This window comes from Anneissia japonica, unplaced genomic scaffold (genome assembly GCF_011630105.1).
Source record: "Anneissia japonica isolate Jap-2015-1 unplaced genomic scaffold, ASM1163010v1 scaffold288081_len40464_cov109, whole genome shotgun sequence".
Classification (NCBI taxonomy): Eukaryota; Metazoa; Echinodermata; class Crinoidea; order Comatulida; family Comatulidae; genus Anneissia; species Anneissia japonica.
The window spans coordinates 24,811-39,559 of NW_022705104.1; the positions used below are offsets into that span (position 1 = coordinate 24,811).

The 14,749-nt window shown below is 33.3% G+C and overlaps 3 protein-coding genes across 3 annotated transcripts in view; all 3 read right to left on the reverse strand.

Annotated features, from left to right (window-relative positions):
* Positions 1-1,297: 1,297 nt before the first annotated feature.
* LOC117105204 lies at positions 1,298-9,478 on the reverse strand. The gene is made up of 10 exons (XM_033246272.1): positions 9,283-9,478; positions 8,849-9,040; positions 8,374-8,529; positions 7,647-7,925; positions 6,971-7,051; positions 6,602-6,812; positions 6,317-6,355; positions 5,514-5,813; positions 4,659-4,997; positions 1,298-3,114 (listed from the first exon to the last, which is right to left on the reverse strand). Exons 1-10 carry the CDS (start codon positions 9,466-9,468, stop codon positions 2,825-2,827), a joined length of 2,073 nt encoding a protein of 690 aa, XP_033102163.1. The 5' UTR covers positions 9,469-9,478; the 3' UTR covers positions 1,298-2,824.
* An 866-nt stretch (positions 9,479-10,344) lies between these two features.
* Positions 10,345-12,317, reverse strand: LOC117105202. The gene is made up of 5 exons (XM_033246271.1): positions 12,001-12,317; positions 11,797-11,839; positions 11,194-11,435; positions 10,970-11,059; positions 10,345-10,799 (listed from the first exon to the last, which is right to left on the reverse strand). The coding sequence occupies exons 1-5, from the start codon at positions 12,082-12,084 to the stop codon at positions 10,587-10,589; spliced, it is 672 nt and encodes a 223-aa protein (XP_033102162.1). The 5' UTR covers positions 12,085-12,317; the 3' UTR covers positions 10,345-10,586.
* A 680-nt stretch (positions 12,318-12,997) lies between these two features.
* Positions 12,998-14,749, reverse strand: part of LOC117105201 — a 1,942-nt gene continuing 190 nt past the window's right edge. Inside the window, exons 2-3 of the mRNA XM_033246270.1 lie at positions 13,552-13,780; positions 12,998-13,123 (exon numbers count right to left, since the gene is read on the reverse strand). Of these exons, the coding sequence (XP_033102161.1) occupies positions 12,998-13,123; positions 13,552-13,780 (355 nt within the window). The remainder of the gene's footprint in view (positions 13,124-13,551; positions 13,781-14,749) is intronic.

The following is a 14,749-nucleotide window of genomic DNA, read 5'->3' on the forward strand; positions in this document are numbered from 1 at the left end:
GGAGAGCTCGATTGTTTACCACTTAATTACACTAAGGTGTGGCGGCTTGAACTTCATATTGTGACCCAACTCCCACCACCCCTCCTTTCATAAAATCTCTGGATCCGCCCCTGATGCCTATACGTTGGGTGTATTCATTTAAAAATGTCTGCATAGAGTGACAATTTATCCATTGAAGTACTAAATACACCAGTCAGTTGAATCTGACAAGTAGGCGTATAGCTGTCTTATATAGTAGTCTTGGATTGAATAATACTTTGTGATTTGTGATTATTAACCTTATACACGTAATAAAAGATCGTATAATTGGAAAACACGCTTGGCTAAACCGTTGACAGTGTATTATTCAGGGGTGGCGCCAGTAAGGGGAAGGGGAGCAGAGGCCCCACCCGTCGGGAAGAGGTACCCCCCCCCCCAGTCGGGGAGAAAAAGCACAATTCGTTAGGGGAGGAATTATATGTATTTTTTACATATTAGTAAACTTTAAAATCGATTATATGCCTTTGAAAACCCTAAATTGTTAAAATTTTCGGGGCTTCTCCCCATGACCATTTTTGAACACTCATACCACCACCCCCCCCCCCCCTTTCGGGCAAATCCTGCTGGAGCCACCCCTGGTATTATTATGATGTCTCATGGTTGATGGAAGATTATCACTGTTGTTATCCTTATTGCCATCGTAAAGTTTATGGCCACTTCCAGACACCATGATCCAAAAGGTCTAGAATTGAACAATAAAACGCATTGACTCTTTCACGCACATTATTTCTGATAACTTTGTAAACAGCAAAAGCTATAACCTTGCTAAATCTGTGTTGTACAAAGGCTTGCAATATCGAAAGAAATCGTTTGTGCCTACGAGTCACTTCATGGCAAATAGCAAATAGGTAGGTTATTGTTGGTAAAGTTCAATGTACAGTACTTTGAAAACAGGTCTATTCAATATATTCAACAATGAGGAGTATAATCAAACGAATAAGTCTATAAACCCCTGAATAATTTGTTATGCCGTTAAAGTGTATTCCACTTTTGTGTACATCATTTTGTTTGTATTCAAGTATTACGTTTCAAACATTTTTCGAATTGATTCAGTCACCTCACGTACAGCTATGGTTACCGACAGCAAGAAATTATAACCTTATAACGTGTTATTATGAAAGAAATTTAAAAAATGGTTTGTGCTGCTGAGATAATGATTTATCTGTAGGCATACACGATAATAGAATTATGTCAAGTACTTCGACCCGATTCAACAAAATAACCGAAAAATAAAAGATCGTATGAAAACACATCGTAATGAAAAGGGATGACAGTTTGTTTAATAAGTATACTTTACCAATAACATTTTGCCAAGTGACTGAAGTTTCTGCTATTCATCAATACAATTTTATTAGTCAAACTCATAAAATGGCTTGAAATTTTCTTTGCTTGGCACAGCTAACAACACAAATATGAGGATAAAATATACACATTACAGGTCATACAAATAAGTGGTTAAAATAGATGGTTAAAATAAGTACAGAGTAATATTTAATATACAGTAAAAAATACAAATAGTAAGCAGTGAAAAACTGTAAAAGACTATAACATGTTAAAAAAAATTACCAATAACAAATTTATTCATTCATTCATTCATTCAGTTATTCATTCATAGGTTCATTCATTCATTGGTTCAAACCACCCGCTATTCTTATCAGCAGGAGGGCAGAAATACAAGTTTCCATTGTGCACGGTATTTTGAACGTTTAAGCAGTTGGCCTCCGATTTGCCCATTGTACACTTTCAATAACGCAGTACACTTTTCGGAAAGACTGATATTGTCTCCAGATCTGCTGCCCAATTCACCTCCAGAAGAACCTCAATGGAATGTATTTCGACTTTTAACTCGTGTTTTTATGTTTAACAATATTTAAAAATAAATATTAGTTCTGATTAAATTAGGAACAAAAAATTATTCTTTTTATATATTAAGTATAGAAAAGAGAAATCAACCTTATGCATTTCATTTTAATTTAGTTATAAAGTTCTCTTTTAATATTCTTATATTTATATTTTATTTTTTTATTGTAAGTTGTTGATGTTGCAACCACTGATAATGCTTTTGTTATAAACATTTATTTTGTTGATTCTTTTATAGGCTTCAGGCCTAGCACATAATCTTCTTCATCAGATCCATTTACTAAGCCTGGTGAAACCTACAGACTTACTATTTTTGCATTTTCTAGACCTTAAGTATACATTTTATACACATATTCTTAAAAGCTGACAATAATATTTTCATGCACTTTGTGGGGTGCTAAGGTCCAATGGATGACAAATATCTTAAATAGTTCAACCTTTGATCATATAACGCCATACAAAGCTGTTTTAACATCGTCAAAGCTAAGTTTGTGAGCATTTTAGGGATTGCGGACACATTTGTGTTATTGCGCATTTCTGACGCAATCCCCGGATTCAAATTAATGAAAAGATCTAAACAATTTTATAAAATACGAATCTAAAATAATTATAGATTCATATTAATGCATTTCACATTAAGCGTTTTGTTTTATATTTGTTTTTAAATCTCTTTGCAAATTATTTAATTTGCAACTTGTTGATTATTATACTGCAAATTTGTATCACAAAACAGAACCATATGTAAAACAGGTTGTAATACCCTCCTGCTATGTTATCCAGTATAAATAGTGAAGTTGTTGTGTGATCTAAATTGATTGTTTGTAATTAAAAAGAGTGTTAGTTGATAAATTTCTTCCGATGGCATTTTCTGTAGCAGTGTTTTCAACTTAATTTGTAGCAATACTTAACTACAAATGTTCTTTAATCACTTTACACCAGTTTCTTTTTGGTAGTATGACACAAGTCCTTCCTTGATGTCTTTTCGTTCAACTTTGTTCAGCGCATCACTCATCTTGTCGAGTTGATTGACTTTATCTTCCTGTCTGCTTCGCCACTGGACCAACATTTCAATGCAGGCATCTACAATTGGTGGTGACAAGTCAGACGCAATTTGACTCAATTCAGATGGAGTTAAACCAAGATACAAGCCCAATAAATTCCAATTACAGTCAAGTTTTTCGGCGATAAACAGCAAGTCTATTTCTGCCAAGTGACCTGAGACGAAAAAAAAATCTCTAATTTGTGAAATTTATTGAATGTCAACTTTATGATACACATTATTTTCATTAACATATTTACGCTGAGAATACATTAGGCTGCAAGTTATTATCATCAATATGCCTACTATTATTGTTACTAGTAATAATTTTAAAATGTCAAAAATGGGGAAAAAATTATACTAGTTTTCACAATACACCATGTTATGTGCATCATGTGTAGCCCAAGACGTTTAGCTCCAACATTAATAACTCATTTAACAGTAACAGTGTAGCAGGCCCACCTATTATTAACATACTATTAGAATAATTTGAAATTAAAGTTTGAAAATGCCATTTCAGGCTTATCTAGAGGTGCATATGAATTTGTACGCACTCTTTAGTAGCGCGCTGGCATCAATTGATAAAACTGCTCTAAAAAATACCCTGAAAACACCCTTTTTTACAGCCTTTTCTACCATAACTTTGGAACTGCTCATCAGATCAATTTCCTCCTTTTTTTAAATAAAAGATCTATCTTTCATCTTTTTAATGAGATGTAATGAAACGAGATTGATTTATGTTTTATCCTGTCACTTTTCGATTAAAAGTAGGCAACTACATTGGATTTCCAGCGTAGAAAGCAATTTTTTACATTTCGCGGCTCATGTTACCAAATTCTAATCAGAATAACTCGCAAAGTATTTGACCAAACGATTTCTTTCTTTCTGTAAGTTGATCTTTATTCTTTCTACCATACTTGTTGTAAAAATGGTTGTGATTCGTCAATATTTAGGTCTGTCACTTTTGGAAACCAATGGAATCAAGCCTTCCAAACACCATTGAGTGTATTGTATACAGGCGCTTGTTTCAGCGTAATCATTTTTCTTCGCTGGTGACTGATGCGAAAGGCTGGAGCGTGCCTAGCGTTTGTTTGATAAGTTAGACCCTTTCTATTGCTCTTTTTACTTCATAAAATATATGAATGGAAAGCTTATGATTAGTAGATTCTCACTATGCAAATATAATTAGGTTTGCAGTTATAATTTTGCTTCCCTAAAAATTCACATGTTACAGTGAAATGAATGCAAGCGTTCCCCGGTTCACTACATAGCCCACAGGAGTGTGCCTGGTGTTTGTTTGATAACTTAGACCCTTTCTATTGCCCTTTTTACTTCATGAAATATATGAATGGAAAGCTTATTAGTAGATTCTCATCATGTAAATATAATTAGGTTTGCGTTCGCCGGTTCACTACGTAGCCTACATCAAGTGCTGAACTCGCAGAGGAAACATGGAATGATACGCACTAGAAAGCAAAAATTAATCTGTTCTGTTAGGTGCTGTTTTTGGCTCTTACAAATTCATATGCAATAGCATTATATAAAATCCATCAGTCCCTCTCTGGCTGAGCTCTCTCTATTCATTGTAATTCCTGACATTTCTAACACTTTCTAAGAGACGTTCTAATAGTCCACAGATGGCTAAGATGGTTCTTAGCAGGAGTGATAATGAAAACATGCATAGAGGGAGTATACCACCTTTAGGAAGATGTGTACTAACCTTGCTCCTCTCTGTGATGTGTAGGAACTTGAAGCAGACGTGATTGACTTGGTGTAACATCTTTGTCTACTTTGTAGCTATGCCTTTTACACACTTGATCAGCAAGACTGTACAGTTTTTGTTGTTCAAAAGCATGAATCATGATTGGCATTTGGTGCTTTGACTGACCATCTCTCCAAGTTACCAGTGATTCCATGATGCTGTCTTCCAACCGTCTGTTGCTTTTTGAAATGTTATTGATATTTACCCACTTAAGTCCAAGACGCACTCCAAGTCTCCTCCATAAGTTGGAACTCAAGTTGTCACAGATAAATAGCAGGTCTCGATCGTCAAAGCTTTCTGATATTAGATTTAATAACAATGAAGCAAAATTTAATGCTGATAATAATAATATGCTAGATTTATGATGAGGATGACATAATTAATGTCGAAATATTGAATCCCAACACGATGGCGTGTATTTCAATACTTGGAGTATGTATTATACTTTCTTATCTAGATTTATGGAGCGCATAATTCTGTGAAACTTAAATAAATGCCTACTTACCTAAAATGGAAAATTAAAAACCAAAAGGTAAAACAAATTCCGCCATTCATTTTTACAAAGAGAACCTATGTAGGAGGCCTATGATATTCGAAATGACTATTTGTATAACCTTTTTAGTATATTTTATAATTTAACCTAGAGAATTTACACATGTGGTTTACCAATTTACTAACTAAAATGTATGTGATGAGTTATGATTGACTATAAGCCATAAAATAAGACTGAAGCATACAGTAAAAAAAATAAATCACAAATGATCGATACCAAGTTTTAATTGTCAATGTTGTGCATTTTTGTACTTAAGTTACCTGCTTGTTTTGCATTGATCTGGGTATCTTCATCGATCTTGCCGTCAAACCACATGCCTGCTAGATCACTGCGTCCATGCTGCTTGAGAGCGGTGCACAACACATTAAGTTGATGTCCTTCACTACTGAAACTGCTTCTCCAATCCTTTAACATATTTTTAACAGCCTTAGGAGTCTCTCTTTCATCAGCATAGTACCTATTAACATCTGACCACCTAAGTCCCAGACGGACACCCAGCCTTCTCCAACTGAGGTCCATTTTCTCGGAGACTGTTGCAATAGTGGCGTCATCCACAAATCCTAAAATACCAGATATCAATCAATCAAACAAACAAACATTTATATTGCGCCAATTCAAAAAAAAAAATAAATTAAAAAAAAAAAAATATAATAATAATATGAGATTACTTGATTGTTTCAACAGTATGGACTTTATTTCCTTGACAAAATCCATAATAAAATTACAGATAATTCACAAAATATAAATCTTGTTAAAAATTATAATATTAATTTTTACCTGCTTTTTACAAAGTCATTTACATTATTTTCAAAAATTACCCCTTCCTCCCCTGAAAGCGCACACAATAAAATGAAGATTTTTGTAATTTTGAGATTCTCATATCATTTTTTTTTATAAACGAATAAGCCTACATGCCTAACCCCTCCATCTAAGGCGTATGTTTTTACTCTTTCGAAAATGATGGATGGCCCTAGGAGATGGAAATATTTTGGTTATTAAATTATATGAGATAAATGTATGCAACGCAGTACCCTTAAATACATTTTTTTCTATTTAAACTTGCCTTCAGGATTAGTTACTAATTCTTGCGACTGTAAAACATCTGTGAAATGAAAATAAAATATAGATATACTTTGTTCAAAGAAATTTTGTATTTATAACAACAAGTAGAGCATTATTGTTTTCTATTATCAAATTAACTTTTGTCAATAAGTGGTAAAGTGTTGATATTATGTAAATTCAAGTTTCATGTGTTTTTACTATCAGTGGTCTGAAGTTAGATTAAAAAAAAGAACACTCTTTTGTGTTCAAATAGATGTGCCACACCACAATCATATAATGCGCTTACCTTCCTGTTGTGGCACGTCATCTCCAAATAGGCGGCGGTAGCGCTTCACTTCAATTCCATTACTTCCACATGGCAGCACATCCTTGTCAAACTTGCGCACGATATGCATGTGAGCGTCATTACACACACAGCGTATGTACCTCGTTAATTCAACCCCTCGTGCACCGCTCTGGCTAAAGATCCTTAACTCCTTTTCTAGAAAACTCAAAACCTGTATGAATATCAACATTTTATAATGAACATACTGCAGTATTAATATAAGACTCATTAACATTAAAAATCATTTATAAATGCACTCTCTAGATCTTTGGACTTCATAAACGCATAATGCTTACATGGCATGGATTAAGTATATAAAATGCACGTTACCTTCTTACAAACACTTGGTAAAGGATCAGCATCCTCAATAGGCTTATCAGGGTTGAGGATCTTTATTCTGGTGATTGTTGTCTGTAATCGAAACAATCACTATTATTAATACCTACTACAGTATATAACCTTTTTATATATTGTGATGTTGGTTTGGTTTGGATATTTTTGACATATTTACAATACAACACATAAATTTGTTTGGTTGTCACTTAAACATGAGTTAAGCATGATGATAAAAATAATTTACAATTTATCCTAATTGAATTTGTATGAAAGACAATAAACAATAATAAACAGTATATGTTTTAAGGATATTTGTTGTAGTTTGACATATATTATTTGAAAATCCCTAATTATTAGGCCTCTGTGGTTATAATAATAATAATAATAATAATAATAATAATAATAATAAATAATATTATTATTTATTGTATTTACTATTATTTTTTTGTATTTCATTTCATCTATTAGCATATGCCTTAATAACATGATGAATTATACACGACAAACATACATATTTCTGACTTGGTTGTGTAGTCATTTTTGGTCATGATAGGATGTTACTAATGTAACTGATGGAATTTAACCCAGGGCCTTTGTATTAATAGGCACTGACCACCATTAAATTATATAATCCAAATACATTTTGAATTTGTACACAAAACAGACATACCTGGAACATACGACGATGCTTGATGGTAGCTACATTCAGAACCACGTGGTGAAGCTCTTCGATGTTCATCTCCACATGCTCATAAGATAATGTAGGTTCATTATCTTCTATTTGGAAGCTCTCGATGAATTTAGTTACTCCACGCTGAAAAAGATCGTCGGGTAGATAGCTACCAAAGTCATGAAAGATTGAAATTGTGCGCTTCCCATCATCCGGGGGCGATGTCTTTACACATTCAGACTTCAAGCGTGACAGAACGTAGAAAATACGTTCACCACCCTGAAAAAACAGAAGCATTGTAGGTAGCAAGAAATTGTAAAAAAGAGAATAATATTATAAACATAGGAGTGTTGTTTCGTAACCATGACCTCCAGGTATCTAGCCTGATATCTTAACCACTAGACCAGCGAGCTTACGCTTGGTGACTCATCACTAGTCAAGCGCAAGCTTGGTCTTGTGGTTCAGATATCAGCTTAGATACTGGAGGTTGTTGGTTCGATTCCCACCTAAATCACTTGCAAATTTTTTTTGCCAGTATTTGGGAACGTACTGAGTATTCGGTACAATAGCACGGCAGGTAGGGCAAACATCACTCCTATGCTATTTCCTGATGCAAATTCATATTATTATAAACATATTCACTGTTATATTTTGTTTAAATTATTTGAAATTGATGTAATGAAAAAGGCGCCAATAGAAAAATAAATATTAAAAAATACTAGTGTACCTTTCTTTCGCACACCAGTCCAAACTTCTGCATCAGAGATACAAAGAAGTCAAACGTCTTATCTGAAAAATTGAACTCCTTCCAGAGGTGTCTCAAAAGATGCTCCTCTAGGATACCCAAGTCCAACCTCCTCCAGGCCTTTCTGTGCTTTGGTTTCTGAAATTTAATCATTTTAACTTAGGCTTGTGTTATGCTTTTATCACAGAAATACAGTATCTGAAACAAGGAAATCTACCTACACTTTTGTTGTAATAACAAGGAGGCTGAAATCGAATTAAAAGCACACTCTGTACAACAATAATTTTCAATCGTAGAAAAGTGTAAATAAGAACAAAATATGAATTATTTTAGCCTAAATTGGCCAGAAAAATAATTAGCACACAGAGCCTAGCTCGGCAAAACTTTACTGGTTGTTATATAAAAAAATGTACAGTACTTCACAAAATAATATGTAAATGTGTGCAGTTGAGCTTACCATAAGTTTAGGCTCAATAACGGTTATTATTGTTTTAAACATGTCAACTACTTTCATCAGATCTAAAACAATGATGTCCTTTAGAGCGTCGTCATCAGGAAAGTAGAGAATCTCGCCAAGGTCATGTAAATACTCAAGTAGCACCCTTTGAGCATCTTGTTTCACCCCACACCGCTCAACCAAATCAATCACCTGTTAAAGCAATAAAAACCCAAAAAACATAACAAAATGGTTTTAAATGGGGGTGGAAGAATACTGGTAGATACAGCTGTATATTCTCATAGCAATGGCAACAATAATAGTCATTATTTTTGTGCAGAGAATTGATGGATTATTCTGGATTTTTGAGCAAGGAGGTATTTTCTTGGTTTGAGTATGATTTGACTAGTAGTCTAACTCAAACTGAACTTAGAGAATGTTCAATAGATGCCTACCTCATTGGTTGGTAAATAGATATTCTTCACCTTCAACTTCTGAATTTCCTGTTGAACACGCAACCATTTCAATGGTAGTTTTCTAACCATCTGCTTTGCAAACTTTAAAATTTGATGCATGATGTTGGAAATGTTGCTCCTGGCAAAAGGTAAGCTGTTCTCAATAGCAAAGAAAATTGACACCATGGTTTCATAAGGTTTCCCTTCCAATGCTTTCCTAATTTTATCGAATATTTTTTCAGCCTGAAGTTAAACAAAAATATTAATCATCAGACACAAATATGAACAAAATTCAACAACATCAACAACAAAAGGGCAGCAATGTAAAAACAAACAATAAAATAACAATAGCAGTGTGTGTTTAAGTGATCACCTTAATTAAGTATCAGCCATTGCTAAAAATGCCATCCAATTAAAATAATGTTTGATTTTTAGATTTAGATTTTTGTAGTGTATAACCCGACCAGGCCCACTTTTTTCTTGTCGGGGACCCCCACGTCAAGCAAATCCTGGAGCAACCACCCCTTCCCCCACCCCACTGCAGTGATGCAATGTATATTATAGCACACAATGGAAAATGCAGTTGGCCACTATTTATAAGGTGCATGTTAAATAATGCAGCGCACTCTGAAAAAATTAGAAAAAAAATTACATTACTGTGTGAAAATCAAACAGCTTTGTTCAGCTATTTTTCTTGCTGTCTGCAGTCCTTTTATTGTCGGGTGGGTAAGGTCAAGGTAAATGTAAAAGCAATCTTATTCATCCAAAATGGAAACAGATCTCTATGTTCACAAAATATGGCTGTTTTGGCCTTGTGCCAGTCATGATTGCCAGTGGTACGCCAGAATGCAATTTACAATTATACCACAGAAAGTGTTAATAGCTTAATTCAAATATTAGTAAAGAAAACAAAAAAATTAAAATGTTGTAACTTTATGTCTTGGCTTTTGTCATCAGGTATTATAAAATTTGTTTTGTATTTGTGTGAAAATTTGATATTGTAGTCACATTTTGAATAAATTGTTATATAATAAAAATGATTCATGGTAATATATAAAAAAGATTTCTTTTCTCAAAATCAATAATACTTTGAATTCTCTCCCTGAAGATGTTGTTCTGGCTCCCTCGGTGAACTGCTTTGTGGGGTTACAAATGCCACTGAGGCCTAATCCTTTCCCACTACAATCAAGTAAGTATCAAGTATATAACTTGTACACATTTAATTTATTTGGTCTAACTTATTACCTTCTATTTTGTTTGTGGTTTATTTATGATATGTTACGTACTTTACACTGTTTTATTGTTTACTTGGTGTTTGGGTGTATGATGTAGTTGTTTACCTTTCTTTTCTTTTCCTCTTCATTCCCCTTGAGGCTGCCTAGGTGAGTACCAATCACTAGTACTGGTGGTGAAGGTTGTCCATCTTCCAATTCTGAATCCCTACTGTTTGTATATACTGAACGAATCCAGTACAGAATGAACTCAAGGTTTGTCATCCGATGTTCGTATTTATCACCCTGAAATAAAACAGAAATTAATACAGTAAAATAATTTAAAGAAACTATCGCATGTATTAATGTACTGCGAGTCATCTGTATAAGACCACTTAATCCCGATTTTAAAGTTGATAAAATTCATGCAAAACCTGATAATGAATAAATTAATGTTGATAAGAAATAATGCTTACAGTGGTTGGATCGAAGACTGCAGCGGGGACGTCAAGATCATCTTCTAGGTTAAATACCACACAAACAATGGCAAAAGATACCATAAAAATCTACAAAAAAATGATTCACAATCAATTACTGTATTTTTACTATCGAAAACTGAATGAAATACCTAGAATAATTATTTTTGTAATTTTAATAACTATAATTTTATTCAATTTATTATTCAATATAATGACTTTACTCGTTGTATCACATGATATATTGGCTGGCCTCCGAAGTCCCAGATACTCATAATAAAATCGTTGCCAGATTTTTGCCATTCTTGCGTCGCATCTCCTCTTGAGAACTCGAGTTCTTTTATTCGCTCCTGGACTTTAGTGGCGATGGTTTCGGGGACCTCTTTCATCAATTGTGCCAGTGTCTGCTCTTTGGTATCCGATTCTAATTTCGGGTTTCTGGAGTCAACATTCGATGATGATTGTCCTTATAGAAGATTCAGAATAAAAACTTGCATAATTAAAAAAAAAGAAATAGTAGGATAATGGGGTTTTTCCACTGACCCTACAAGGTTAGGTAGTGCTTGGTATAGTGAAGTGTCAGTGAGTTAGTGAGAGTTTTTTTTTTATCTCTTGTTCCAAGTTCTATTAGCTGTTCCATGTGGTATTCTTTTGGCAATGTACCTTTAATACTTGTTCCATGAGCAACCATACGTATTATGTTGTTAATAGAGGTGCGTCAGAGCACCAAGGCTATGACATGTGATGGCCCTCTGTGTGAAATACCGATTAAAAATAATGTATTCATTAAATCAATTTCTTATGAAATGCAAACACGAACGTCTTACCCTGATTATATTTCCTCTTTTTTTTAGCTGGTGGTGACTCGCTCTTCAAATATTTGTAAAACAAAAAGAAATAATAAATCAACCATTATATACTTTAGCTGGATTATATCCATTATTTGTTATTATTAGTAGCATTAAATATTTCAATATTAAAAAACTTAAATGCTCGTGAAAATCACTAAAATGATAGTGTGTAAATCTTACTTGTCTTGTTACTTCTACATTCTTCTCCGTTTCTTTTTTTAATATCCTTTTTGCCATGGAATCTGCCATTATTGCTTCATACATGTCATTGGCACCAGCTGTTCAGAGATAGAGTATAATTAATTTATTCGAATAAGATTTTAATATATGATTAAGTTCATTTTGTTAGTTCAATAATTGATTTTAGACTGGTCTCTTAGTGAATAGTGATTTGTATATTTATTGACAAATTTACAACAATCCCAACATTGCCGAGAATTGACTTATAGGACAGGTACAAGGAAGTTTCATATATAGTGAAAGCAGTTAGGCACACTGCAATTATTTGGAATCCGTACCTCGAGGTTGGTTTTCAATCCTTCACTGTGCATTTCGCTTGTGTCCTTGAGCAAGGCACTTTATTATTAATGTACTGCGAGTCATCTGTATAAGACCACTTAATCCCGATTTTAAAGTTGATAAAATTCATGCAAAACCTGATAATGAATAAATTAATGTTGATAAGAAATAATGCTTACAGTGGTTGGATCGAAGACTGCAGCGGGGACGTCAAGATCATCTTCTAGGTTAAATACCACACAAACAATGGCAAAAGATACCATAAAAATCTACAAAAAAATGATTCACAATCAATTACTGTATTTTTACTATCGAAAACTGAATGAAATACCTAGAATAATTATTTTTGTAATTTTAATAACTATAATTTTATTCAATTTATTATTCAATTTATTATTCAATATAATGACTTTACTCGTTGTATCACATGACATATCGGCTGGCCTCCGAAGTCCCAGATACTCATAATAAAATCGTTGCCAGATTTTTGCCATTCTTGCGTCGCATCTCCTCTTGCGAACTCGAGTTCTTTTATTCGCTCCTGGACTTTAGTGGCGATGGTTTCGGGGACCTCTTCCATCGGCTGTCTCTTATACACATCTAGATGTGTATAAGAGACAGGTCACTCAGTCAAGCAATTAATCGATTAAATATGAACTTATGTTCGTATGAACAGCTCACTTTGTAGGAGATGCATGAGCATTTCTTTTTGTTTTTCTTTGTTGGTAGAATCATACTTTTCACATTTGTTGTTCACATACACTTCAGCTGGAGTTTGACCACGCTGCAAAGACAATCACATATCATATCATACCTCATGAATTAAATAAATAATCAAGCAAAACAATTACATTTTAAAGCACTTCAACAAATGTTACCCCAAAACAATTCAAAACAATTGAAATGAAATTTACATATCAATTTAATTATTCTTTAATTCTACAATTGCATCTTGTAAATATTCATGTTAACAATAAAACATTGACAAAAATCAATAGTTGCTACAACGATCATGAATAAACATTTCGCTTACTGTAGTGTATAGGCCTAAATCCTAATATTATTAGTTGCCATACAATATCGACATTATAGTTGCCATCATTAATTTCAGTATGCTCCTTATCACCATTATTTAATTATAAACATCTTCATCATCACCATAATCATAATAATCATCATCATCTTCATTGTCATCATTTTTATCTACCTTACCTGGTTTTTTAATTTGGCATTCGCTCCAGCCTTTATTAAGTAATTAGTTGCATCTATGTGATCTCCATACGAATGGTTAAATTGTAACAACTTGTGAAGTGGAGTATTGCCGTCCTGTAACACAATTGAAAACAGTGTTAACCAACGACAGCTCATAACCGTACAAAGGATAGCATAATGTGAATAAACAACATATTCATTATTACCAATCCAGACACAGTCAAAACCTCTGTAAACAAATGAAATAATGCAATCAATAACATTATAGTTAAAATTTAGGTAAATAACTAACTTTCACTTTGTATGAAATACATTTTCATCGATAATTTTCTTCCATAACAAAATTTTAAAACTACTATTATGATGCAATCAATAACATTACAGTTAAAATTTAGGTAAATATAACCCAACTTTCACTTTGTATAAAATACATTTTCATGACAATTTTCTTCCATAACAATATTTTAAAACTACTATTATTTTATACTAAATAATGTCCTTTATGATGATTATATTCTCTACTAGCATATATACCTGTGCTCCACACGGTTTTGAAGTTTAGTTTAGTTTTGTCTTTATTAACGTCACACTCTTATAATACAATAAGACCAGCCAATACTGGCTTATGAGTGACACATCTTAAAAAATACATGAAAAAAGCTTCAAGGGCTCATAACTTGTTTTTTTCTTTCTTTTCTTTTTTCACTTTTTTTCCCTTTTTTTGTTTTTGTGTACTACCACGCAACATGAAAGAAAGGAAAAAGTCTACAAATAGAACATATAATAATATAAAAAAAAACCACACAAATCTCAACATTAGTGATTAAACAAAATAGACTGCCGTATTGAAAGAATCTGATGGGCGAATTTTGCAACCATATAACAGTGATTGCCATCACTCATCAAGTATGTAAATTTTTCAATATTACTTAGGTCAGAGAAGGATGGATTAAATTTAGCAAGATCATTAAACAGTTGGGTTCTGAAAGAAGTGTATACTGAACATTCAATAAAACAGTGCAATTCATTTTCAATATAATCCAGATTACACAGATTACATTTCATCTCATTAACTGGAGTATTGTTATAACGCCCGGTTTCTATGGCAATGGGTGCACAACCCGATCTGAAAAGGGCCAAAGCACGTCTATTACATTTCTTCATGCAAGTGGTCACGTAACTGGCTGTACCGAAGCTA

Bases quoted from the DNA above. Each gene is read 5' to 3' on its own strand.
- LOC117105204 (XM_033246272.1), bottom strand. From the start codon at position 9,468: ATGGTGTCAATTTTCTTTGCTATTGAGAACAGCTTACCTTTTGCCAGG. The intron at 7,052-7,646 runs GTATGTCTGTTT...TTTCGATTACAG, and splicing joins AGCATCGTCGTATGTTCCAG to ACAACAATCACCAGAATAAA. The intron at 5,814-6,316 runs GCAAGTTTAAAT...CTGGTATTTTAG, and splicing joins ATTAGTAACTAATCCTGAAG to GATTTGTGGATGACGCCACT.
- LOC117105202 (XM_033246271.1), bottom strand. From the start codon at position 12,084: ATGTATGAAGCAATAATGGCAGATTCCATGGCAAAAAGGATATTAAAA. The intron at 11,436-11,796 runs GTAAGACGTTCG...ATCTTCTATAAG, and splicing joins AAAGAGGAAATATAATCAGG to GACAATCATCATCGAATGTT. The intron at 11,060-11,193 runs GTAAAGTCATTA...ATTTTTTTGTAG, and splicing joins TATATCATGTGATACAACGA to ATTTTTATGGTATCTTTTGC.